Source organism: Protomyctophum bolini (genome assembly GCF_963924005.1).
Source record: "Protomyctophum bolini genome assembly, chromosome: 9".
Taxonomy (NCBI): domain Eukaryota; kingdom Metazoa; phylum Chordata; class Actinopteri; order Myctophiformes; family Myctophidae; genus Protomyctophum; species Protomyctophum bolini.
The window spans coordinates 40,605,780-40,631,847 of NC_137870.1; the positions used below are offsets into that span (position 1 = coordinate 40,605,780).

The 26,068-nt window shown below is 42.5% G+C and overlaps 1 protein-coding gene across 2 annotated transcripts; it reads left to right on the plus strand.

The window, feature by feature from the left end:
- Positions 1-1,994: 1,994 nt before the first annotated feature.
- On the plus strand, positions 1,995-25,173 carry fam118b (family with sequence similarity 118 member B). Of its 2 annotated transcripts, none has more exons than XM_080772371.1 (8): positions 1,995-2,510; positions 3,339-3,428; positions 3,955-4,270; positions 10,276-10,503; positions 20,732-20,860; positions 21,520-21,820; positions 22,747-22,812; positions 23,133-25,173. In XM_080772371.1, the coding sequence occupies exons 2-8, from the start codon at positions 3,346-3,348 to the stop codon at positions 23,144-23,146; spliced, it is 1,137 nt and encodes a 378-aa protein (XP_080628497.1). In that variant the 5' UTR covers positions 1,995-2,510; positions 3,339-3,345; the 3' UTR covers positions 23,147-25,173. The 2 variants fall into 2 exon arrangements, with proteins under 2 accessions (XP_080628497.1, XP_080628498.1); XM_080772372.1 differs by having other exon boundaries at positions 4,018-4,270.
- Positions 25,174-26,068: the final 895 nt, after the last annotated feature.

Below are 26,068 nucleotides of genomic sequence, written 5' to 3' on the forward strand. Positions count from 1 at the left end.
TTTTGATAGCGGTTTTGAAGGTGTCAAGGGATCCACATGCATGTCTTAATGGCTGTTGGTAGGGCGTTCCACATTTTGGTGGTGGCAGGAGCGAAATGGATTTAGTCCCTTGTTTGAGTCGAATCTGGGTGGAGTAAGTTGCTGGGAATTGGTATTGAAACATCCAGTGATTTTTCTGGAACTTGCTTGGGAGGAGTTATCTCTATTAGATGGTATGCATATATGCTATCTCTGTTATGGAGTATCCCAAGACAGTGCAACAACAGCACATTACACATTGTTTTTATCATGGTAAAATGAATCTGTGGTAATGGGCAGCGTGACATGTCAGACGACACCATGACCTTGCTCTGCCAGTGGCACAAAGGTCAAGGTCAAGGTCAAGGTAAACTTTATTGTCCACAAGGGAAACAAAGCTGTCATCAGCCTTGGTCTGTGACTGTCTCATGCAGTGTCCAAGCAACACGTATAGAGAAAAAAATACGTAATGTACAGTTACTAGGCTATTGTGTAACCTAATGTTCTGAACTCTAAGGACATAATTGTTTTCTAAATAATAGCGGTTAGCATTAGATGACAATGCTACCCGTGAGTGTGTGTGTGTGTGTGTGTGTGTGTGTGTGTGTGTGTGTGTGTGTGTGTGCGTGTGTGTGTGTGTGTGTGTGTGTGTGTGTGTGTGTGTGTGTGTGCATAGTGTATTTTTGGGTGGGGTGGGTGGGTGCAGTGCACCTTCTGTTTGTCTTAATTTTGTTCCCCCATCTATCTACCTTGACAAAGATCAGTTCCTTGGGTCTGTGATCTGTAACCTTTGGTCCACTATCTCATTGTGTAGTTCTCATTTTTACCAGCAGGCGGCACATTATCTCCTATTTTACAAGCACTCAAGCAGAAGCGTGCTGGTTTTAGATTGTTTGTATCAAATCAAACTCAGAGAAAATTGATAAATTAGGATAATAATTTAGGAATAAACTCTGACCCTAATTTGATCTCTTTACATTTGTATTGTAGGCCTAGGCATATAGCTACTGTCTACTGCTAAATCAGTGTAGTTAATTATAGGCCTATAACTTATATGGGTTGGCTAAATGTCTAGAAGTGACTGTTCCTCTCGGTACAGTCAGGCTGGAGGGGATGTTCTCTGCTAGTTGTTCATTGATTTATGAATGGTGCTGTTGCATTGGGGAATTATGCGTGCCTCTGTCTCCAGAGTCTCCACTCTGTCTAGTTTGTAAAATGAAACAGAGGCAGCAGGCAGCCGTTTATGGTGGGCACATTGGGGAACAAACGCAATCGGAGTTGTGAGTAGTAGCGCTTGATGAGAACTGAAGTCTCAATCATTGTATGCACACATCAAGTGACAGTCACAGCAGACTCAAACACGGATCCAAACCATATCAGCCGAATGTGATTTACTGTTCATGAGTCTGAGCCAGGAAATTCTGTTTAATTATTATTTAATTGATTGGGAAGAGTGAGCCCAAGGTGTTAAATTGGCTATTTTGTAATAAATAAATAAATGTAAATAATAATAACAATAATAATATAATAAGGATAATAATAATAAATAATAATAATAATTAGGATAGCCTATACATGTTTTGTAGCAATAATTTGTATAGCATTCAGCTGCAGAAATATTCATTGACGAATGATGAAGTATGCTTTATTTAATCAAATTAATCCAACTCCTTTACATTGTTTTCTCCGGATTTTTGTTTGTTTGTTTGTTTTCTCTTCGTTTGTATTTTTGGCTGTGTATAAAAAGGTGTATTTTGTCGGTAATAACATTGTAATTTACTGGTAGACCTACCCCTTGAACCATTAAAGTTCGGTTGTATTTCTTTGGTTGTAGCCAGGCTACATAGTCTGTGTACACTACGCCTCTTGGGCAGCTATTATCTAGTCTGAGCCAATACACGCACGCCCGCAAGCACACACACACACACACACACACACACACACACACACACGGCCAGACAGACAGAACCCGGCCGGCGGTGACTTAAAACAGCTCCCACACACACACGCTTCGCTTTATGTGAATCGTAGCAGCGTGAGTGAAGTGGACTTTACTGGACTGTCTGTCTGTGTACACAGAGGAAATCAACTGAGAAATTCTTTGGTGGAATAGATTTGTTAACAAAACAAAGATACTTGAATAACTGCGAAAAGGCGTCTACACTTTGTGTCTGCGCGGTGTTTTTTTTGTTGTCAGAATGTGCAGTAAAACAACGGGGTTTTAAGAGAAGAAATGGACAAAGATGAGCTCCACTCGCTACTGGGGATGCACTCATGTTAACGTTAGCTAACTGGAATTGACGCTAACGTTAGCTTCTCCCGCGTTGACGTTTACTTAAATTAATTTGATAACCCAATTAACTATTACTATAACTGCCTGTTAGTTCACCTATTACTATCTAACAGTCAGGTTTATTAACCAAAACGTCCGGATCCAGTTGTATCCTCAAATTGTATTGAAAGAAACTATACCTCTCTGGAAGTTCACCAGGGTAAGTAGTGTGTTGTATACGTGTAGCCTACTTGAAATGGCAGCTGTTAGCGCTGTATAGTATACCTCTTTGGAAAGGGATATGGAAATGTAAGCCTCTGCAGTGTTTGACTATTAATGTGCGTATTTTTGTTTTGTGCATATAGTGTTAAGTGTCAATAAATCGATCAAACTCAAATAACACAGTAGGCCTTTATGAACAATATGGAATGCTTAACAAACTTAAATAGTTTGTTAAACAAACCATTAAAAAAAAACGTTATAGCCTAAACGTGTAGCTAACATTATCCCTCATGCTGAAACATTGTGACTGTGTCTGGACTGTGGGGAAAAGCATGCAGAATCAAAACATTTTTTCTGCTGGATGATACGTTTAGTTCAAAGTAGGGCCTAGTTGCCCTAGTATATGGTAATGGTTACGTCAGTTCACGATGAGTCATGTAATGTTAAGGAAACGGGAGTGTCACGGAAATATGTAAAAACATAATTCCCCTCATGACGGGATGTGGGCCACGTGGAGTTCCTTGTTCTGTCTATTCTTATAATGCTGCAGACAGTGCTGAATAAGTTAGTGACGACAACAATTAACACATCTGCCAACTTCCAAGTTGAGGATATTCGATTTAGGTGATATCCAAAATTCCAAATTACAGTTTCATAAGATAAAAACCGCATCATCTCTCTTATAGCCTTATTGTTTTTAAGTGTTTAATCTGGTATCATAATGTTTCCCTTTCTTGTCCTTAAACCACTCCCCAGTTATTTTTGTAATACTGTTTATGACATGCATTAAATGTTGTCTTGTTGTGGGATAATATTTATTTTCCAGGAGCTGAATGGCCTCTGCTGTAGTTGTGAAAACTGAGAAGCGACCAGCAGTTGATTCTCAGGATGCAGACTCAAATGCCAAAAAGCCCAGGTAAACCCACTGGATTGTTTAGAAGCCAGCTACACACATAGCATATCATGTATGTTGTATGTTTCTCTTTTATTTTGTCTTGTTAAAAAACAAAAAAATCATTACTTGTTAATACCATCATGTGTTCTTGAGTTTCTAAATCTCACCAGTACTACATCTTCACCAACTTGACAAAAGTGGTATGATTATCCTTTTTGCGTACACTCTCATTGCATCCTGCTTTAAATCCATGCTTGAAAAAGGCTTTGTTTATCTTTAACAATAAAGCTGCCCGCACACCCACTCACTAACAAAAAACAGGTGCTGGGCATGAGGTCGGAATCCACAAAGAAAAATAAAGTCCGCACACTGGATCATGCTCCAAAGCTTACATTTTTATTTTGGTTACTTTCACACACACCATTGTACGTGATGTTTCGAGCCTACCGGCTCTTCCTCAGTCATGGCCAATGGTGTAAAACTAACCAAAAATAAAAATGTAAGCTTCGGAGCATGATCCAGTGTGCGGACTTTATTTTTCTTTAAGGGTTTGGGAAGCACCATCAATGATGGAACCATCATCACTGAATCTGTGCCTGCTGCCCCAAAGGAAACTGCTGCCCAGCCTGAAGACAAAGCGAGCCCCCGAGCTGGTCCTGGTGATTGGCACGGGGGTGAGCTCGGCAGTGGCCCCTCAGGTCCCTGCCCTCCGCTCCTGGAAGGGCCTGATCCAGGCCCTGCTGGACGCGGCCAACGACTTTGACCTGCTCGAGGAAGAGGAGAGCAGACGTTTCCAGAAACACCTCCAGGAGGACAAGAACTTGGTGCATGTGGCCCATGACCTTATACAGAAGCTCTCACCGGTAAGACCTTATTAGCTTTTATTACTTTCACCTTTACTTTGTCAGCTCAGTGGCCTTGTGGTTAGTTAGAGTGTCCGACCTGAGACTGGGAGGTCTGGGTTCGATCCCCGGCCTGCGGGTCATACCAAAGGCCCAGTGCCCCACTGCTTGGCACTCAGCATCAAGGGTTTGATTGGGGGTATGTCCCTGCGACATACTAGCGTCATGTCCAGGGGGTGTACTTGTACATCATGTCCAGGGGTGTACCTGCAGTGTTTCCCCTACCCAGAAGCTGACAGTGTGGGGGGGGGGGGGCTTTCATGCACACTCGTGCAGTATTTTGTGATTTGTTTTTGCTGTTATTTGCCTTTTTTGGCCTATTAGCGGCCACCTACTAAAAATCATTCTGTGGTGGCCCACCACACAATAATGCATATAGGGGTCGGGAAACACTGACTTGTACATCAAGCTGCCTCACGCTACAGAAACAGGATATAGATCCTGCCCTATGGGCAGGATCTCTGCAAGGCTTGCTTGCTTTACTTGCTTGCTTACTTCACTTACTTCTTTCACCTTTACCTGCTTCTCCCTCCTGCTGCGGCTGAACACACATCGTGCACACACACTGAAGCTTACACTACTTTTTGTTTGTTTGTTGTAGTTGCCAGGGACACGTTGTTCTAGCGTTGATTGGGTGAGAGAAGTTATCTTGACTCGTATCTCATTAAACACGTTTGTTTGGCCATTGCTCATGAGTCATGCCTGATAAAAGGCTTGTTTAAAGGTGCTGATTTATATCCTTTTCATTCAGGAAATAAATTGCACACATTTCTATGGGTGAAACTTGTTTAATGCAGAGAGATTCCCCTAACATCGCCCGAAAGCTTAGTGGGTGATAAAGTGTTCCAACAGTGTCCACACAACACACATTTTTATATAACCACTGAAGTCAATGGTTACAACTTACCCAAATTACCAGGCCTTTTAGAGATCCATATTACCGTAACATTTTATTATTAACTACATTATTAATTATTACATATATAAAATATTCAAAAACATTTGCCCAGCAAAGATGAATTGGCCTAGACACACTTAATGGCCAATTCAGGTCAAGATGTTCGATAGAGACATACGGGGACTACAAATTTCACGCCCCCAAATGGTCCGTTTCAACTGTGTACTGCAGCTGCCAATGCAATCCCTATGAGAGGCATCATAAAATACCCTAATTTCACTGGTAATTTTACTGAGGCTGTAGCGATTTCTTTTGTGTCCTAATAAAGTGTCCCATATGTTTGATTTGTCCTTTTCAATGTCACATACCTGCCATCTCAATATACATCCTACAATGTAATAATATAATATATTATATAATATACTCCATCAGTTTGTGAAAAGTGCTAGCATTGTAAATCCCAAGTCAAAGTGGTCGCACGGTATATACGTCACGGTTGCATCCCTTGAGGTTTTCAATACCCAGATATATTTGTTGTGTTTCGTTTTATATGTTTGTATTTGTTGAAAATTATCTAAACAGTATCTTGCAAGACTATTATTAATAGCCTACTCATCTGGAGAATTCACTAGGTAGTTGAAAATGTCAGGATGTCACTCCTCCATTTAGCTGGGTTATTTTCCCATGCAACTATTCAGCAAAGTTAATTATACAACAAGTTGACAGCGGTAAAACACACCGTCGGTGTGCCTGTGACATGTTCAAAATATAGACATGAATAACAAATTCAGTCGGGATCGGGAGAGAATTCCACTCTTCAAAGTCGGCGCTCGTAGCCTCGTAAAGGCAGTGACGTCCCTTAAAAGCGACAGGTTCTCTGTCTGCCGTCTCCCCTCTGCTCCGTTAACATTATGGGTAACTCATTCAAGTGGTAAATTAAATGTGAAATACATCCTCTATTGAGAAAACAACAATATATGTTGACAAAGACACTTCATACATTTGGAAACATATTTTTATTCAAATAAATATAGTCTTCAGTTCATTTCATATTATTTTAAAAGTAGGCTAACTACAGTTGAATTTCAATGGACTTCTATGGGCTGGCCTGCAGTACACCGTGCCAACGGACAAGAAGTGGGGACCAGGGGTTAACTGGGGACAGGGAGGAACTCCTTATATGGTCAGCACACTCTATAGTAGGGAGTATTATCACAACAAAACAACAAAATAACTGATATTTGAATTAAGTGAAATCACTGAATATACCTTTAACAATTAATCGACTACCGATTCATGGATTGTTTTTTTTATTCTGCAGAGGTTACTATTCATTACAATTATATTAAATTAGTTTACAGAGAAAATAGTTTCATTAATTTAAACCAGTATTTAAGGGACAAACTGTTTCAGAATTTTCTCTGCTTATCAATCCATTTGGAACTTGTTGTGGTGGTCGATTGATAAGGTGAAACAACTGTTGATTAATTAATTATCAATCATTTACATCCCTATTTTCTATTTTCCTTTTATCACAGTGTGTGTGTGTGTGTGTGTGTGTGTGTGTGTGGAAGTGTACATTGGTTGTATGTTTTGACTTTTTTTAACCTATAATGACATGCCACAAAATAGGGACGTTAATATGTTAACTTTGAGCAAAGAGGCCATGACAGCTACAAAGACACAAACAGACAATCAGACCGACGTAAATGGTGAGAAGTAATACTTCTTTGAGTTTTTAGGGCCCTTATTGCGAGCTTGACAACATCAGACTCAGACAACCACAATCATTGTGGTGTTGCTTGCTCCTATTGTTCCGTCAGGCATGAGTGAGATTGTCAGATGGAGAGCGAGCTGGGATTGTGGTATACCAGTAGTTAGTCTTTTTTCCTTTGTGGTGCATTTCATTCACACCTTTAATGAGAGTAGTATGTTTAACCCAGAATTGCAGAAAAGCCTATATGTTATACCCTTTTTTAGATGTCGCTATGTATATAGCAACAGGATCTTTTTAAGTTTTTTTCTGAAAAAGGTTAGGATTCAGAAGGAGTCAAATCGGCCTCAGGTCTAAATGGGTTAATACCCATAGCTGTACGTTAGCTATATGTTGGCGATATTAAAACTTTCTCCTATTTGAAAAGTGTGCATGATGGAAAAGGTGCAGGAGGCAAATGAAAAGAACAGAATTGGGGAAGGACTGGGGAAGCAGGCATTTATAGGGTGTCGACACCCGGGCCCAGGTGTGAGCTGATCATCATTAGTAGCTCTGCTCCCCAATCCTATTGGATAAAAAGAACAGAGGTTACTATAGGGTAAACAGTACATAAACCAAAACCAGACAACCTAAGAGTTATATATATATATATATATAAAACACACAATATAGGGAACCTATATGACACTATTCTACCCAGGCCCTGAGTCAACTAAACAGATCGGCAGAATCACCTTATTGGCCACAAGATGAATAAGAGAAAAGGTGGACTTGTGCCTCAGTCTGCAGTCTGCACCCTGTTTGGTTATTTATTGCGTAACTCAGCACAGGCAGTCTAAAGAAGCACCAGGCGGGGCAACAGGGGTGATGTAGAAGCTAGCTGTGGATAATGGCTTCCTTCCTGTGGAAAAAAAGTGCATCTACTGGTCAGCCAATTAGAGTAATCTCAGCAGGGAATTTTCCCTCGGCAGAGATCACCTGGGTCACCACAGACCCTGACTGCTACTCTCCACGGCTATTCACAGCAGCCTGTCTTTTCCTCTTGAATGTCTCTTTTCTCTCACTCTCTCTCTCTCTCTGCCTCTATTACTCCCATGTAGGGGGGGGGGTGCACGGTTATGAAATTATAACCGATATCCGATCTCCGATTATTTGCAGGGTCATATTTGCCGATACCGATTCTGACTGACTCCGATATTTTACAGAGGACCACAATGGAAACAAGCCTAGGTCCTAGGGGCTTGGCACAAAGCATGTTAATACATCGATCAATAAATAGCCTTTTCCAAGTGTCTGTTTTCACAACTGATTGACTACTGAATGAGATGAGTACACAAATTAAATGTAGATTTTATTTTATTTTTTACTTAAGATTACTTAAGATTTTACATCATAATGATTTGGCTTTTGTTGTAGAGGTACAACTAGAGGTACTAGACACTTTGTATATTGAACTCATTGATGATTTTTTACATTTTCCCGATTTAAATAATCATCATCCGTGTAGACACACACAGCCTATAATCACATCGCAGCGACTTTCAAGCAGCCTGCCAGCGTAGCATCTCTGAAGACAATGGGTTTGCGCCTCAGTCTTGTGCCACTTAGCAGAGGGCTAATTGCCACTGTGTGTGAAGCCCAGTTAGAACCACACTGAAATGGCATCGCAACCTTTCGGGGTCACATGACTTAGTCTTAGGGCAACAGTACCTGACCTAGATACTGTCTGTGAAATGACTAGTTCATTCTTTAAGCCTGTGACAAAGACCCTGATTATAGCCGGCGCTGCAGCTTAAGGCAGAGTACAGTATACTGAAATCTCCAAGGAATAAACAACTGATCTGTGATGTTTCATGCAGTGCTGGAAACGTTTGTTTTTTGTTTAGTTACACTAACAACAACACCAATAATTGGACAGTGTGGGACCTCAAACAGATCTCAGATCAATAGTATCCTATTCTAGGATACCTGGTGTACGTGGAGCCTGTGTCATGGATACCTGATGGAGTCATGACTCATGTGGTATGATTTTATGCAGAAAAAAGGCTACTCACTCACAGACAGAGATAATCCCATTAAAATGCCTGTTGTGACTCGTACAGTCTTGGTCAACTTACAGTATACTAGAGATGGCTGTGTCAACTTGTTTTTTGCGATTTCAATTACACAACGTTATTCAGGCCTAACTCTGTGTTAATTTAACTCTCTGAGTTACAGTACAGACCCGTAAGGGCCCATTTGGTTTATACCCTAACTAATACTATAAACTAATTGATAGCTCTAGACCAGGGGTGTCCAAACTTTTTTCAAAGGGGGCCATATTAGAAAATATTAAAACACCCAAGGGCCAACCAACTATATCTCCTGACATAATGTAGCGTCGGACTAGTCTATAACAAAGTCACATAATGTAGCTTCGGACTAGTCTATAACAAAGTCACATACATGTGCATCGCATTTAAACGATTCTATTGAACTCATCATATCATCATCAATATTTCAAATCAATGGTCTTTTATCGGGTGTGTGCTATGAACAAATAGTGTCTCTCAGCCTTTTTTCAGCCATATGTCACATTACCAAATGTAACCAGAGGAGCAACGTAAAAATAATAATACAAGGAAGAAGGAACAAGGAACACTTGAAAATTATATTCTGGGAAATGCCCAGGTTAAAAAACTTGAATGCCTCCCCCTAGCCAGCCGGGCGCCTGATGGAGGGGAAAGGAACTGGTTCCTTCCACGCACTACGTCCAACCAGGGAAACTCCCCCCCCCCCCCCCCTGTCAGGTGTAAAGGAGCAACTTGGACACTCAGGCATAAAGGAAGCATGAGTTCAAGTCCGTTGCTCTCCCCTTGTCCCCCACTAGGTTGGCGGAGGGTGTGTAGAGCCCAGGATCACATTAGATAATTGAAAAATGGGTTACAAAATCACGGGGCCGTTCATAATACAATTGAGGTATGAAGCTGTGGGCCTTATGACATTTATCCCAGGGCTGCATTTGGCCCGCGGGCCGCACTTTGGACATCCCTGCTCTAGACATTATTGTGTGATTCATTGGTTTCCTATCAAGCATATACAACTGAATTGAAATGTAACAGTAGCAGAGATTCAAGGACACCACTTATGTATGGCATCATAGTACCGTCATCATAGACTCCAAGCACTACGCACTACCCTGACAATAGGTACAATAAGTATTGCATAACTGGACAGCCATGTATTCGCAACGGTCATCACCATCGTTCCAATAGGAATCGTTCCCAACGGGCATCGCCTAGTATCTACAATTTGCCTGGTTTCCAGCCCATAGAAAATCTGTGTGTGCGTGTGTATGTATGTGTGTTTTCACAGAGGACAGGCAACGTGCGGTCCACATTTTTCAAGGACTGTCTGTATGAGGTATTCGACGACCTGGAGTGTAAGATGGAGCATGCCGGCAAACACCTGCTGCGCTCGGTGCTTCAGCTGATGGAGAGCGGCGCGCTGGTCCTCACCACCAACTTCGACAACCTGCTGGAGATCTATGCGGCACACCAGGGCACAAAGCTGGAGTCTCTGGACCTCACAGATGAGAAGAAGGTAATGATGGTTCCACTGAACCTCTTCTGAGGTATATCATGGCATGTACTGGATGGGGTAACGACAACAGTCCGGTACTCAATAGTCCCACACACCCTACCCCAAACCATAATCTAACCCTAACCGCACGCGGAAGCCATGGGTGAGTCTTAACCGGCCACTTATGTGTCTTAACCCGGCCACATATGTCGGACTATTGGTATGTCGGACTAACGTAAGTTTCCTAACTTTCATTGGGTGATAGTAGTGTTGATGGAGTGAGGCTGTCACTTCTCTGGCATGGTGTCGTGTCCCTTGTAACCCTTGGTAACCATCGTTCAAAACATTCTATGCTATCTTCTCCTCTCCGAGTCTGGAGAGGAAACGCAGGTACTTTGACCTGAAAGACTCTTGTTTCTGACAGGTGGAGCCAGTTTGAAAGGTCAAAGGTCCAGCAAACACTCTTACACACTGTTAGCTGTTGTCAAATTGATTGAATAATATTTGCGTTGCGTTAAAAGCAGGGCTGAAAAAGAAGTATGGCATTCCCCTTAATGATTTTGTCAAACTCTATTTGACGACTTACGAGAACGGGGTTACACAAGAACTTTCCTTAGAAAAACACATGACACATTTCTAGAGGTGAAAGGAGGTGACGAGAGTCCCAAACTAGCCTTAGTTACTACCTATTCGACACTAAGCAGAATAACAAACATGAAAATAAAGAGGAACTTTGCAAATAGGACGGATGACCTACTAAACGGATACAAAATTATACCAGCATATAGGAAGAACAAAAACTTGAAAGATTACCTTGTACAGACAGACCGATGCGCAAGAAACCGGATTACTTCAGACCTAAACAACAGGTGAAAAATAGAACCACAATGAGAATGGTGGGAATAAAACAAATCATACAGGCTAATACTAGTAACTGTGTCTATCTAATTACATGCAACAAGTGCAACCTACAATATGTGGGTGAAACTAGGAACACAATAGCAGATAGACTAAACCAACATAGATATAATATAAATAATGCAAAAGAAACGACTTTATTAATTGTACAGCATTTCATGACCCATGGAATGAGTGCCTTGGAAGTTTGTGGATTCAAATCTGATCAAACCTGGACAGAGGGGGAAAGAAGATAAGCAGAGAAGCAGTGGATTTTAAAATTAAACACCACATTTCCACAAGGCTTAAACAATACCAAACCATTACAGGACAGAGTAGTTAACAAACCATTGAATCCTAAACCTCTAAATTGCTCTCAGAGCCAAGACAATAGCAGAAACACAAAGCCATTTAGATTCTAAATCAGACCATGATCTGATGGTCTGAGGTTGACACTAATGGGCTTGATGGGTGGACTTAATCCCCTCAAAGGCAATCACACTTTAATCATTGACCTCCAGACACCTACCTCAGAGGAGACCAGATTAAGCCAGATTAAATCTAAATCTAAAAAGATTGAGAAACTTTTAGCACTTCTAGTAAGACTAAATCTTAATTGCCCAGACTCTTCTTCAACAAAGATGGCGAAAGCAAACATTCTTTGTTCTGTACTCATACAATAGTACAAAACACTGAAGTCCTTAAACCAGAAACCTAACCGCACACGGAAGCCATGGGTGAGTATTAACCGGCCACTTATGTGTCTTAACCCGGCCACGTATGTCAGACTATTGGTACGTCGGAACTAACGTAAGTTTCCTAACTTTTATGGGGAGATGGTAGTGTTGATGGAGTGAGGCTGTCACTTCTCTGGCATGGTGTCATTCTATGCTACGCCTTTGCCAGAGAGAGTTTGGTGTCAGTGTCTTCCCAGAGATTAAAATAGGGTGTATTTTGCATCCCAAAACGCAGTTTATGGTTGAGGGACCTCTGCATCCACGGGATGCACTACTGTACTCCGCATGTACAGTAAATAATACACACACTAGCTTTAGTTATAATAATCATTTCTTCTTTGATTTCTACATACATATAACCATATAAAATGAAATGGTAATTAAATGCTGCAATTTGTAAAAATGACAAAATATGACTCTTAATGTCGCTGAAGTGGGACTCATCAAATGTCACTGGGACTCATCTAAAAGACCTTCCCTGGACTCATTACATTGAAAACCTATTTACATCACTGTCTTCCTCTCCGAGTCTGGAGAGGAAAACGCAGGTACTTTGACCTGAAAGACTCTTTTGTCTCTGACAGGTGGAGCCAGTTTGATTGAATAATATTTGCTTTAGGTTAAAAGCAGGGCTGAAAAAGAAGTATGGCATTCCCCTTAATGATTATGTCATTGAAGAATATTTGCTTTAAGTTAAAAAAAAGCAGGGCTGAAAAAAGAAGCATGGTATTCCTTCTAATGATTTATGTTAAACACTTAAACATGTTTGTCATAGTACCATTCTACCAGCTGCCAAGAAATGCGAGAAGCGTACTACATACGTTGATGCACTCATTGCACTGCAGCGCGACAGCTTAGCTAGCAGTGTCAGTGTCAGTAATGACACTGCAGCGGTCAAGACCCTGATGCTAGAAAGCAGATTGTGGAGGGCAGCCATTCAGTCCCAAGTCCCAAGTCCCAAGTTGGTGTTGGCTAGCTAGGCCGCCCTCTCGCATCGCAGCAGGTTATTTATAATCAGGGAGAGATACTGATGTCAGCACAACATAAGCTAATTGCTATACCATGCACTAATATAGGCTAATTGCTTATACCATATGTCATGCACTAGGGGATGCATGGCAAAAACAGGGAGTCCACACAAGAGTTTAACAGTTTGTAATTATATTTATTATATTAAAGTAAAGAAAGCATAGCAAAATAATGAAGTGTGGGATGTGAGTATATCAGTCATCAGTAATGTGTGCAGTGTATGGATGTATGGAGAATGGTGTGTGCGTGTTGTATTAGCTGGTGCAAAACATAACTTAACAAAAGGGTGGTTAGGCCCTTGAGCCCGGTGGCAGTCCTGCTTGCAGGGAGGACAGAGAGAAGAATGAGCTGCAGCCAGGAGAGCTCTCTATATAGTCCCCTAAGCCACACCCACCTCAGGTGAGCACAATTGGGCTGACGGCCTGCTCCACTCTGCCATCACAGAGGCTTCCCTCTAGCTTACAGTGAGGCAGAGGGGGCAGGACCGTCACACCCCCCTCCATAAAAATGATGCTCCACCACATCATCTAAAAGAAAAACAAACCACAAATTAGCAACCAATAAACAAATATTATCCCTCCAACTTGACCAAATTAAACAAATCAAACAGCCACCTTTTCAACTTTGACTTACTACTGTACAACAATGCCCCCTGGATGCTCAATACCTGTTTCATTCCCCCATAGTAGTCCAGCTGTGGCCCCACTGCCCTTCGCATCCGCCCCGAATTAGCTCTGGCGTATGGACACTTGGGACAGGTGGGACCGGAGAGCTACACAGGAGGGTTTTACAGGACAAAACAGTTTACAGTTCACCAAAACAAGATTTCCAATCTAACAACTAACAATTTTAATGTCTGCATTTACCCAGACTTCTCTGTGCAACTGTACACTACCTACCCATACTACCTGCTTCCTCACCATTACCCACCATCCTGCCCCCAGCCTCAGCAACCCTGGTACTAGGAGCAATTTAAGAGAGCCGGAGACAGGACAGTCTAGAATGGGAAAAAACAAGCAAAACAGGAAATGTACGTGAACAGGTTAACACCCTAATGTATACGTGACAGTGCATCTGCCATCACGTTCTGAGAGCCTTTAATGTGACGAATCTCCATATTATAGGGCTGCAAGAATAATGCCCATCGCATTAACCTCTGGTTTGGATTTTGGAGAGACTTCAAAAATGTCAGTGGGTTGTGGTCTGTATAAGCGACCAGGGGAGTTAACCCAGAACCCAAGTACACATCAAAGTGTTGCAAGGCTAATATTAGCCCTAGCGCCTCCTTCTCAATAACAGAGTAGTTGAGCTGATATGTATTGAACTTTCTTGAAAAGAAAGCAACCACTCTGTCAACCCCCTGCTCATCTGCTTGCAAAAGAGCAGCTCCGCATCCTACATTTGAAGCATCGACCTGTAGTGAAAAGGATTTATCCAAATGGGGAGCAGCTAGAACCGGAGCTGAACACAACAGAGCCTTGAGATTTTCAAATGCCAACTCACAATTAGTTGACCAGACAAATTTGGTATCCTTTTTGAACAGCCTGGTTAACGGCTCAGCCACGGACGAAAAGTTTCTACAGAAACTCCTATAATATCCTACTAGGCCCATAAACCGGAGCAACTCTTTCTTTGTAGTTGGATGAGGATATTCAATCATTGCCTTGACCTTGTCCTGAACCATGCGTACACTGCCCTGACCGACCACCTTGCCCAAATATGTTACTGTGGCCCTTGCAAACTCACATTTAGCCAAGTTGATTGTCAATCGTGCCCAGACCAACCTCTCCAAGAGAGCCTTAGTACGCTGCATGTGCTCAGACCAGGTATCGCTGTAGATTACCACATCGTCAAGGTATACGGCACATCCCTCCAAACCAGCCACCACCAAATTCATGAGGCGCTGAAAAGTTGCGGGCGCATTTCGCAGACCAAAGGGCATAACCGTGTACTTGTATAACCCAGATGGTGTAATGAAAGCGCAAACTTCCTGTGCTCGCTTCGACAGAGGGACCTGCCAATATCCTTTTAAAAGGTCAAATGTACTAACATACTTAGCTGATCCCACTTCATCTATACAGTCTTCCATTCGTGGAAGGGGAAAAGCATCTGGCTTAGTTACATTATTGACCTTCCGATAGTCTGTACACACTCTGTAGGTCTTGTCAGGCTTACCGACCAGTAGGCAAGGTGATGCCCAGCTTGAGCTGCATGGTTCAGCAAAATGGTTCTCCAGCATGTACTCTACCTCTTTGTTCAAATGTTTACGTTTCTCAGGAGACACCCTATAAAAACGCTGCCTTATAGGTACTGCCGTTTCATCCACCTCCACATCATGTTCAATTAAATGGGTACGAGTGGGCACATCGTGCAACAAAGCAGGATATCCGTTAATAAGAGCCACCAACTCAGAGCGTTCATCATCATTCAAATAGGCCAGATTAGAATCAAGTTTACTCAAGGATTCTGTGTTGTTCAACCGACCCTGCAAAATGACCGCCGGGGTCTCACCCTCCTCTCGAGTGTCCAACACCGGTGAAGACCCATCTACCCTGGTTGTACAAAGACAGGAATTAACACTTTCCCCATTTCCTGCTTTACCATCAGACTCCTTTGAGTAATAAGGTTTTAGCAGATTGATATGACACATTTTCGTCTTCTTTCTACTCTCTGGAGTAGCTATTATGTAGTTCTGCTCTGTCACCTGTCTCACAACCGTGTAAGGCCCACTGAATTTGGCCTGGAAAGGAGAAGTTATTATAGGCTTAAGGAGCAAAACTTGATCTCCAGCTTTAAACTGCCTAGGCTCTGCACGTCTGTCATGAAGAGATTTCATTTTTTTCTGTGACTGTCCTAAATTCTCCTTTGCACTTTCCACTGCCAAAATCAACCGGCGTCTAAACCCATTGACATAGTCAAGGAGAGTTTTAGGGGGTTCAGCTACTTTCCAGCTGTCCTCCAACATAGCCATGGGACCACGAACCTTGTGACCAAATACCAGGTCATTTGGGCTGAAACCTGTACTTCCTGGACTACCTCTCTAGATGCTAACATCAGCCACGGTAATCCCTCCTCCCAATCTTTCCCCAATTCTGTGCAGTAAGAACGCAACATGGACTTCAGGGTTTGATGGAACCGCTCTAAGGCCCCCTGTGACTGAGCATGATAGGCTGAAGCCATATTATGCTTGACCTGAAGCTGCTTGAGAACCTCAGCAAACATACGGGAGGTGAAATTTGAACCACGATCGCTCTGGATGACCTTCGCGATCCCAAAAACAGACATGAACTGTGTCAAAGCTTTCACAACAGACTTAGTGGTTATGGTTCGAAGTGGGTAAGCTGCGGGGTATCGGGTTACTTGACACATAACCGTGAGCAAATATGTATGGCCCTGCGTGGAACGAGGCAACGGCCCAACACAGTCGATAATGAGATGTTCAAATGGTTTCTCCACTGCAGGGATTGGACACAGTGGAGCTGGCTTAATTGACTGGTTGGGCTTACTCGTCAACTGGCAAGTATGACACTTTTTGATGTAAGCAGAAATGTCTCGTTTCAACAGAGGCCAAAAACAATACCGCAACACCCGGTTGTACGTTTTCCTTACTCCCTGATGCCCAGCAACATTATTATGACATGTTTGCAACACCAATGACCGAAATTTATTAGGAACCACAAACTGAAAAACTGGATCCCCACCTAGAGCCTCTGCATGTGGAACCCATTTACGAAAGAGCAAGTCCTGTTGCACAAAATACCCATGTGCACTACTGTTGATTTTGTCAACAGACATGGCTTTGTCAAACAGTTCTTGCAAGCTAGGATCATTCTTCTGTTCTACAGCCAAATCCCTATGTGACATAGACTTAAACTGCTCAGGCACCGTCAAATCAACTAGACCAGACCTCTCGCCCTGATCATCACTCTGGTTCTCATGTGAGGCGGCCATGGCACGTGTAACAGCGCACGCTGGATACCCCACTGTACCATCAGAAACACTGTCCTGCTGAAACTCTCCAGGCCACTTCCTGGTAATTACATTTGGTACCTGATCAGACCAAATTCGTTCCCCACAAAGGTCATTACCCAGGATGATGTCCACCCCTGCAACCGGCAACTCCGGTCTCACCCCCATGTGAACCTCTCCATTTACCAACTCTGAAGTGAGGGACATCTTATGGATTGGCACAGAAAACACAAACATGCCCATTCCCTGGATCAAAATGCTCTCCCCTGTATCAGTCTCAGTTGTAAATGGCAACACTGACTCTCGTACAAAGGAATCTAGTGATCCACAGTCTCGTAGCACCTTCACTGGTATTTGTTTGTCACTTCCTATCACAGACACAAAACCATTTGAAATGAATGGCAAGTATGCATCAGCCGTTTTTGGCTTCAATAGAGCACCCTGTTGTCCTAAAGGCAAAGCCACTGGGCTGAGTGAGTTAGCCAGTGCCACTGGTTTAACCTGTGAGCTGGTGGACCTGTCCTTAGATTTGAGGACCGGACACTCATTTTTCCAGTGTCCTGCAGATTTACAATAATGACATACACCCACTGATTTGTCATGTGTCCCTGGTGTCACCCTGCTGTCGGCCGTATTTCTGTAAACTTCTGGAGCACCCTTTACACGAGGAAACTTATTGAACACATTCTCACTAGCATGATCACTGTAACTATTCTTGTGAATTAACACGTACTCATCTGCCAAAACTGCTGCCTCAGTTGCCGTTTTTACTTTGTGCTCAGTGATGTATGTAGCAATATTACACGGCAGAGTGTTTTTAAACTGCTCCAAGACCATGAGATTAAACAATTGTTCAAAATTCTCAACTTCAGATGATGAACACCAGCGCGAAAACTGTGTACACAAATCTCTGACAAACTCCACATGTGACTCTTTGTCACGTTTTCTCCAGCCCCGAGCCCTCTGCCTGTAAGCCTCTGGCACCATCTCATATATTTTTAACACTGCCTCTTTAACTTTTACATAACTCCTAGAGTCCATAGACGTTAATGCAGCAAATGCCTCTTGTGCTTTCCCTGTGAGTACAGACTGCACCATTATAGCACAATTTGCATCTGTCCAACCTTGTGCCTCTGCAATTCTGTCAAATAAGAGAAAAAAAGTGTCCGGATCTTTTTCATTGAACCTAGGAAGGAGCCTCAGGCTACTGCCAATGTCCATAGCTTTGACACCTCCTCCCCTTTCAGTATTACCATTATTCAATGCATCTGCTGATAATTTGCCCTGTTCGATCAACTCTAGCTTTTTGGTTTCCACATCTAATTTGGCCATTTCAGTACGTTGTTTCATTCTTTCAATTTCCATAACATGTTGTTGTTTTAACACCAAAAGTTCTTTCTTCCATTTGAACTCACCCTCTGAACTGACCTCATCACCATTGTCTTCGACAGGCTGCAAAATGCCCTTGTCTACCAGCGCACTGATTAGACTGGCCTTCATTGCTGCCTTCAGCTTATCTGTCACTGTGATGTCATAATGTTTAGCAATTACCAATAGCTGATCCTTCGCACAAATATCGAGTAACCCCACTGACGGAGACTTAATAAACTTATCTGTAGCTGAACTCATTTTTCTTTTGTATGCAAATTTTCTACAAAAAAAACTTTAACAAGACCAAGTGTTGGGCTGTGCATTACAAAGTGCAGTACAGTAACCTTAATCAAAATGGAACAAACCCCCCCCTAACTTACCTATTATTCCTAACTAACTTACCTATCTTTACCTACCGTCGGCACCCGGGCATGAGGATTTCTCCCCTCCAGCCACCTAGTGTGACCCCCAAGATCCGCCGCTAACCAAAACTCCACTAAGAGTAAATCAAAGAAAGGAACAAACAACTGACACCCTAACGGTGCCGGTCGCTAAGGGACTTGTTCCAACTAAATGCACATGTAACTAACACTTGCAAACACATCCCAACACTTACCTTTGTTGTAACTCTGTAAACTGGGGCCAAATGCCTTCTCTGTCCGGCTCCTAACAAAAAAAACAAGACAACTCAAGTGTGAAACTCCCAAACAAGACAAACGGGAAAGAAAAGATATATGTATATGCTTTTCTTTTTTTTTCTCCAATTAATCAATTAATTAATTATGTACGGACGAGCCCCCATTTTGTCATGCACTAGGGGATGCATGGCAAAAACAGGGAGTCCACACAAGAGTTTAACAGTTTGTAATTATATTTATTATATTAAAGTAAAGAAAGCATAGCAAAATAATGAAGTGTGGGATGTGAGTATATCAGTCATCAGTAATGTGTGCAGTGTATGGATGTATGGAGAATGGTGTGTGCGTGTTGTATTAGCTGGTGCAAAACATAACTTAACAAAAGGGTGGTTAGGCCCTTGAGCCCGGTGGCAGTCCTGCTTGCAGGGAGGACAGAGAGAAGAATGAGCTGCAGCCAGGAGAGCTCTCTATATAGTCCCCTAAGCCACACCCACCTCAGGTGAGCACAATTGGGCTGACGGCCTGCTCCACTCTGCCATCACAGAGGCTTCCCTCTAGCTTACAGTGAGGCAGAGGGGGCAGGACCGTCACACCATACATGCTAGTACATTTTTACTATAGCTGGCTACTCCCCCAGTAACTCTATTGAAACTATAGATAGATGATAGATAGACCTTTTATTTTAGTGATCCAATGACGGGACTTTATTTGTAATTTGTGCTCTCTGAGAATGAGTAAATGTATCATGGGTTAAATAAACAGAAGCCGAAAACATTAGTGGTGGCTGTGAGGTGCATTTGTTCTACGATGTGACTGTGGCTCAAGATGTAGAGCAGGTCGTCCAATGATCCATGGGTCAGCGGTTCGAATCCCGGCTCCTCCTGTCTACTTGTCGAAGTGTCCTTGGGCAAGACACTGAACCCCAAATATCTCCCGATGTGCTGGTTGGTACCTTGCATGGCTTCCACCGCAATCAGTGTAAGAATGTGTGTGTGTGTGTGAATGGGTGAATGTAATGCACAATCTATGTAAAGCGCCTTGGATAAAGGCGCTATATAAATGCACCATTTACCATTTCCACCAGCTGTTTTACGCATTTAACTGCCATCATTTCAGAACAAACTAACTATAGATGTTTTGGTAATTTGTGAAAGTGGCTGGTGAACCATGGTGGCTTGTGTAGACAAAACATGTCTTCTGTCAGGTTACAGCCTGAGTTTTAATGTTGTTTTGTGCTTTTGTTATTATAACATGAATATATGGCATCTTATATACTTTTGTTATAACACGATTTTGCATGAATAGGTCCCGTCATCACGATTGCAATGCGCTGTTTAGTGCGAGCGAGTTTAAATGAGGCCTTTAGCTGTTTTGTCAGGGGCCTGTGACTTTGCCTCTCAGTCTTGGTATTTATGCTTTGTCTCCATCAGGGCTAATAATCCTCTCCCTGCTGTGTAAATTGAGTTTACTACATGCCCAGCCAGAACAGGATTGGGTGCAATGGACTGTAAACTGTCTGTGTGTGTGTGTGTGTGTGTGTGTGTGTGTGTGTGTGTGTGTGTGTGTGTGTGTGTGTGTGTGTGTGTGTGTGTGTGTGTGTACGTACAGGTGCTGGAGTGGGCTCAAGAGAAGCGTCCGCTGAGTGTTCTCCATATCCACGGCGTTTACACCAACCCCAGCGGCATCGTGCTGCACCCTGCTGGTTATCAGAACGTGCTGAGGAACACAGAGGTCATGGTGAGCATCTGAGGGCATATTATAGCGGCTTCGAGATGTTACCAGACGATTAAATAGCCGTCATCAGCCCTTATCAAGACCATGCAATGGAACCAGTATGGTCATTTCCTACATAATGACGTTATTGTCAGCCATTGTCCGACATCGCGTTGGTCCTGCGACCATGTAGACCTGTAGTAGTAGTAGTATTAGAACATATGTTGAATATTATACAAAGTGATTTCTATTTTCTACACAGCCTTATCGATTTTTGGTATGGGTGGCCCCAGTTAACAGCATTTAAGTTACATTGGTCCAATTGCAGATCACCATTATTATTACCAGCTTTGGTAATGCATTCACCTTTTAACCCATTTAGACCTGAGGTCTAAACCGGGGCAACTCATAGCTTTTAACCACTTTAACCATTCGAGCTTGTAGATCTGCTAGTTTTGAAAAATCGTTTTTAACTCAAATATTTCTTCTGGGGGGGTCCCTGGAACAACATATTTTCAGATGGGGGTCGCCTATATAATTCTGGGGGTCTTTGACACGAAAAGGTTTTAGAACCACTGACATAGAATTATAGTATTCTAAGAAAACCGTCAAGATTTAAAAGACATTTGTAGAACCTGGTCTCAGGTCTTAATGGGGTTAAACCTAAATTTCCTTTCATTCAGCGTGAGATTCAGAAGCTCTACGAGACCAAGTCGTTTGTGTTCCTGGGCTGCGGGCGCACCGTGGACGACACCACGTTCCAGGCCCTGTTCCTGGAGGCCGTCAAGCACAAGTCGGACCTGGAGCACTTCATGCTGGTGCGGCGCGAAGACGTCGGCGAGTTCAAGAAGCTGCGCGACAACATGCTGGACAAGGGCATCAAGGTCATCTCGTACGGCGACGAGTACGGCGACCTGCCCGAGTACTTCGAGCGACTGGCCAACGAGATCTGCAACCGGGACGTGACCACCGCCAATGGCTGGGGTAAGGAAAACGATGTGTTTGGGGGCAACTCACAGATTGCCACCCGTTCACTTAACCCATTCTGACCTGAGATCAGATTCATACGAGGTTTCCACTGGACACACACTGGTCTGATGAACCCATTCTGACCTGAGATCAGTTTCTAAAAATGTCAGTCGTTCTTCGATTTTTCAAAAAATAGCAGACCTACAAGCTCGTAGCGCGCCACTCGGTGGCGCGCTATGAGCTTGTAGATCTGCTATTTTTCAATAGCTAAAGCATAACATGATGCTGACACCAAAACGGGTTCCCGATCAGAATGGGTTAAATGTTAGACCGTCTTAGTTTGAAAGCTGTTTCACACGGAAATTGCGAGTCAGGAAGTGGAAAAAAAACGCGAATGTTATTTAATTCACCCAAAACATACATTTTGTAACCGAGGATCATTTCGTTTAGAGAAATGAGCCACAAATCAAGCTTCTTTTGGTCCAAAAAGAATAATCTGAGATATTATAATTCTAAAAACCTATGCACCCACAGACAGGATAAGCCAGCGGAAATATCATTTCCGTTTTCATCGCACCGCAACTGTGAACCATAATCAATTGATATTAAAAAAAGGCGTGAAAAGGTGATCTCGGCGTTGTGGGCGTTTGGACCAGAAGGCGTCAAAAGGCGATCTCGGCGCAGAGTTAACGGAATAAACATGTGCTCGTGGATGTGTTTCATTTTTGTGTGACAGCATGGACAGCTCCTGTATACACACAGGCACACAGGATCGCCTAAATGAAACAGACCCACCTGTGTTATTTGACCTTTATCGGCATTTACTTATCAAAATGGTGTGTGCTATCTATGAAAAGGGCCATTATCACTATACTCTCATGATGATTTGCAGATGCAGGACTGATAGTTGATAATGACGTTTTTCTTTCCACACCCCACAGGGTCTCCCTCACAAAACGGCGAGGAGCAGCAGAATGGTTTTAACACACAGAAAAGCCTCCTTCAAGGTTAGGATTGAATGCTTCCGTTTTGGGTGCGAGCAAGTGCCTTTTTTATACAAGAGGCATCCCCACACACAATACCAGTATGAATAAAATAAAAAAGCACGTAGACCTGTTCTCTTCCCTGCATGCTTGTAGAGATAAGAATGTACCTACAATATACCCCAGGCTTCTCATTATAGACGGACCCTTTGGACTCCCCTTCATACTGTACGCATTGCACACTGACTTATTGCATGCATGGCAGCTGGTCGTTGAGTTTCAGCTGATGATTGCTCCTTGTTTCGCACGTGTTCACGAACCCCTTCCTTCTCTCTTTGCCCCAGACCTCCATTGTTGACAGGTACTACTACACTACACACGCTCGGGATGATCAGTGTCAGTCATTTCCCCTCACAGCTCCTTCAGTAGAGATTAATCTACTCCCACTACTACTACTACTGCAACTCAGGTCTGATTACATTTGCTGGACTTTCAAATCCAGGAAAATGCTGGACCAGAAGAGACCTTTTACACTGTCCTTGTTACTTCAGTCATTTGATTTACTGTATTAGTTACAAAGGGAAGGGAAGGGTGTACCAGTGGAAATAACCATCAGTTTACTATATGTAGTACCAACAACAACCCAAATGTGTGGAGTGTGGATATTGCAGAGGGTTTTGTAGAATGACAGATGTTTGGAAAGTTATGAAAAAAGGAATTCTCAGCTCTTAAACACCCCCTCTTTTCTCTCACACTCACACTCACACTCACACTCACACTCACACTCACACTCACACTCACACTCACACACACACACACACACACACACACACACACACACACACACACTGTACTGTATTAATTTCCAAATACCTGAACCTCTGCAATATTAAAGAGGGCATAGGGCTGGGTGCAATAACCGCAATACCGCGCTTGTGTACGGCATACCGTGGTATTGTGTTCATAATCGTGATTATAATTTTTTTATTTACATTTTTATCCCACGATTTTGTAACCCATTTTTCACCTGGTGCAAGGGCAATGGAAAAAAAAGACATTTAGAGAGGGGCTAAGGATGAAATATAATATTATGTTTCTTAGGTTTCTTAGTTTAGAGTTCCTAGTAAATTATTGGGGAACCTTAATTTCTATATTCTGCACCTCTCCAAGACACCAATCTATGTGCACATTTGACTATGCTGTGTGCTCAACTGAAAATAGATCTGTCTAGAATGTGTGAGTCTCTCTGACGCTAAACTTGAAACAAGTAAACTTGATTTGCACACAGCTGTGTGAGGTAGGGGGAACTTGTACCAGTCATGGTTAATGGTTCCATGGGTATGCAAACACATGTGCATTGGTCATCCTCAAATGTAAGTTCAACAGAGCAGCATTCAGCTGATGAGAGGCTGCGTGTCTGTTGTAATGTCTTAGCCACTCCTGGGGCCTCATTCATAAACATTTTTATTGGATTTATGCTTCAAGTTTGTCTTAAGATAATTTCCCGTGATATACTTTAGGCCTGATTATGAAAATTCAGAAAATACTAAAAAAAAAGTTGCATACAGTCACTTTAAGACATGCTATTTTATCTTGAATCTATGAAAGACATTTTATGTGTGCCTGCTGCTGTTAACCAAAAACCCAAATGTGACAGTTCTAATGTCAAGATTGGAATAACCTGGGTCACAGTGGGAAAGATGTGGCCACGAGACAGCTGGGATACCCAAACTGTCAGAGTTCTCTGGAAGGTCCCTGTTGCAGCGAGGAATGTTGATATGACAAGGGTTACAGCACATCAATCTAACAATAATTCTCTGGAAATAAATAAATGGCCACTCATCGGCATGATAGCAAAAACACAATTCCTATCTCTGAAAACGTGTTCTTTTAAATTGATGTCTTCCAACAATGCAGGAACAGCCATGTTGAGTTAATGTTTGCAAATTTGAAACATCATTTATATAGCTTCTTTAATTTAGAACACTTTGTGTTTGTTGTCTGGGTCTTTAACTGAATAGATGCCATGCTATACCAAAAGATCACAAAGGGAGCACAGTCAGCACACACAGCCCTCTGTATTTTGGACCTGGGGTATGTCCGCTGTCGTGCCTATAGTACACACGACATGGACATACAAACATTTCCCATGTCTAAAGTCTTATGAAAACGTGCTTTATCGCTTATCGGTTTGTGCGTGAAGTAGTTACTGAATGTGAAATTTGATCTCAAGACCATTTTATGAACGAGGCCCCTGTGCTGACCATAATAGCGAATTTGTTATACTGTTCGTAAACATTTTGTATTTTTAATACTTGTGTTTTTGTGACATCTGTTTTAGGTATTTATAAGTGCTATTTTCGAAATAAAGCTTTTGGTATTCCATGTGTCGTTTGGTGATTGCAGAGCAAAGAAAAGCACAGACAACCTTCATGCTCATTGTCTTTAGGCTACACCAGTGATACTCAACCTCAGGCCCGCGGGCCACATCAGGCCCGCGGGACCATTATGACTGGCCCACCAATGAAAATCTGTTGTACTATTACTCGAACGAAAATAAAAGCTTGGGGGGGGGGGGGAGGAGATGCAATGCAAATGAAAGACATATACTGTGTATCCCTATTCCCTGACATAATTTTATAGCTAAACGGACAGAATTCTATTTTATTTGAATGATGAAACCCAGCTGCCATTAATAGTTGGAAATGGAAATGGAAATTGCGGAAATGGTGCAAATGGAAATTGCGGAAATGGTAATTGCGGAAATGGTGGAAATGGAAATTATGGAAATTGCGGAAATGGTAATTGCGGAAATTGCTCTTCACTTATAGCTATCTATTTTCAGGTAGATTGTTTTATTTTACTCAGTCAGCCATATCACTACTCATTTTTTTTCATGAAAAAGGTCATAGCTGGGTAATCTATTTTCAGGCAAATTGTGTTTATTGTATTTTATTTTACTCAGCCATAACAATTTATTTTCTGTTAACCAACTTGCTGGCTGGCAGGCAGGCAGACAGCTACTCATAGACAGGCAGACAGACAGACAGCTACTCATGGAGAATTGGACAGGCAGGCAATCAGACAGCTACTCATAGACAGGCAGACAGACAGCTACTCATGGAGAATTGGACAGGCAGGCAGACAGCTACTCATGGACAATTGGACAGGCAGGAAGGCAGACAGCTACTCATAGACAGACAGACAGCTACTCATGGACAATTGGACAGGCAGGAAGGCAGACAGCTACTCATAGACAGACAGACAGCTACTCATAGAC

Excerpts from the sequence above, each read along its gene's own strand:
- fam118b (XM_080772371.1), top strand. The coding sequence starts at position 3,346 with ATGGCCTCTGCTGTAGTTGTGAAAACTGAGAAGCGACCAGCAGTTGAT. Across the intron at positions 10,504-20,731 it reads ACCTCACAGATGAGAAGAAG|GTGCTGGAGTGGGCTCAAGA; the intron begins GTAATGATGGTT and ends GTGTACGTACAG. Across the intron at positions 20,861-21,519 it reads TGAGGAACACAGAGGTCATG|CGTGAGATTCAGAAGCTCTA; the intron begins GTGAGCATCTGA and ends CCTTTCATTCAG.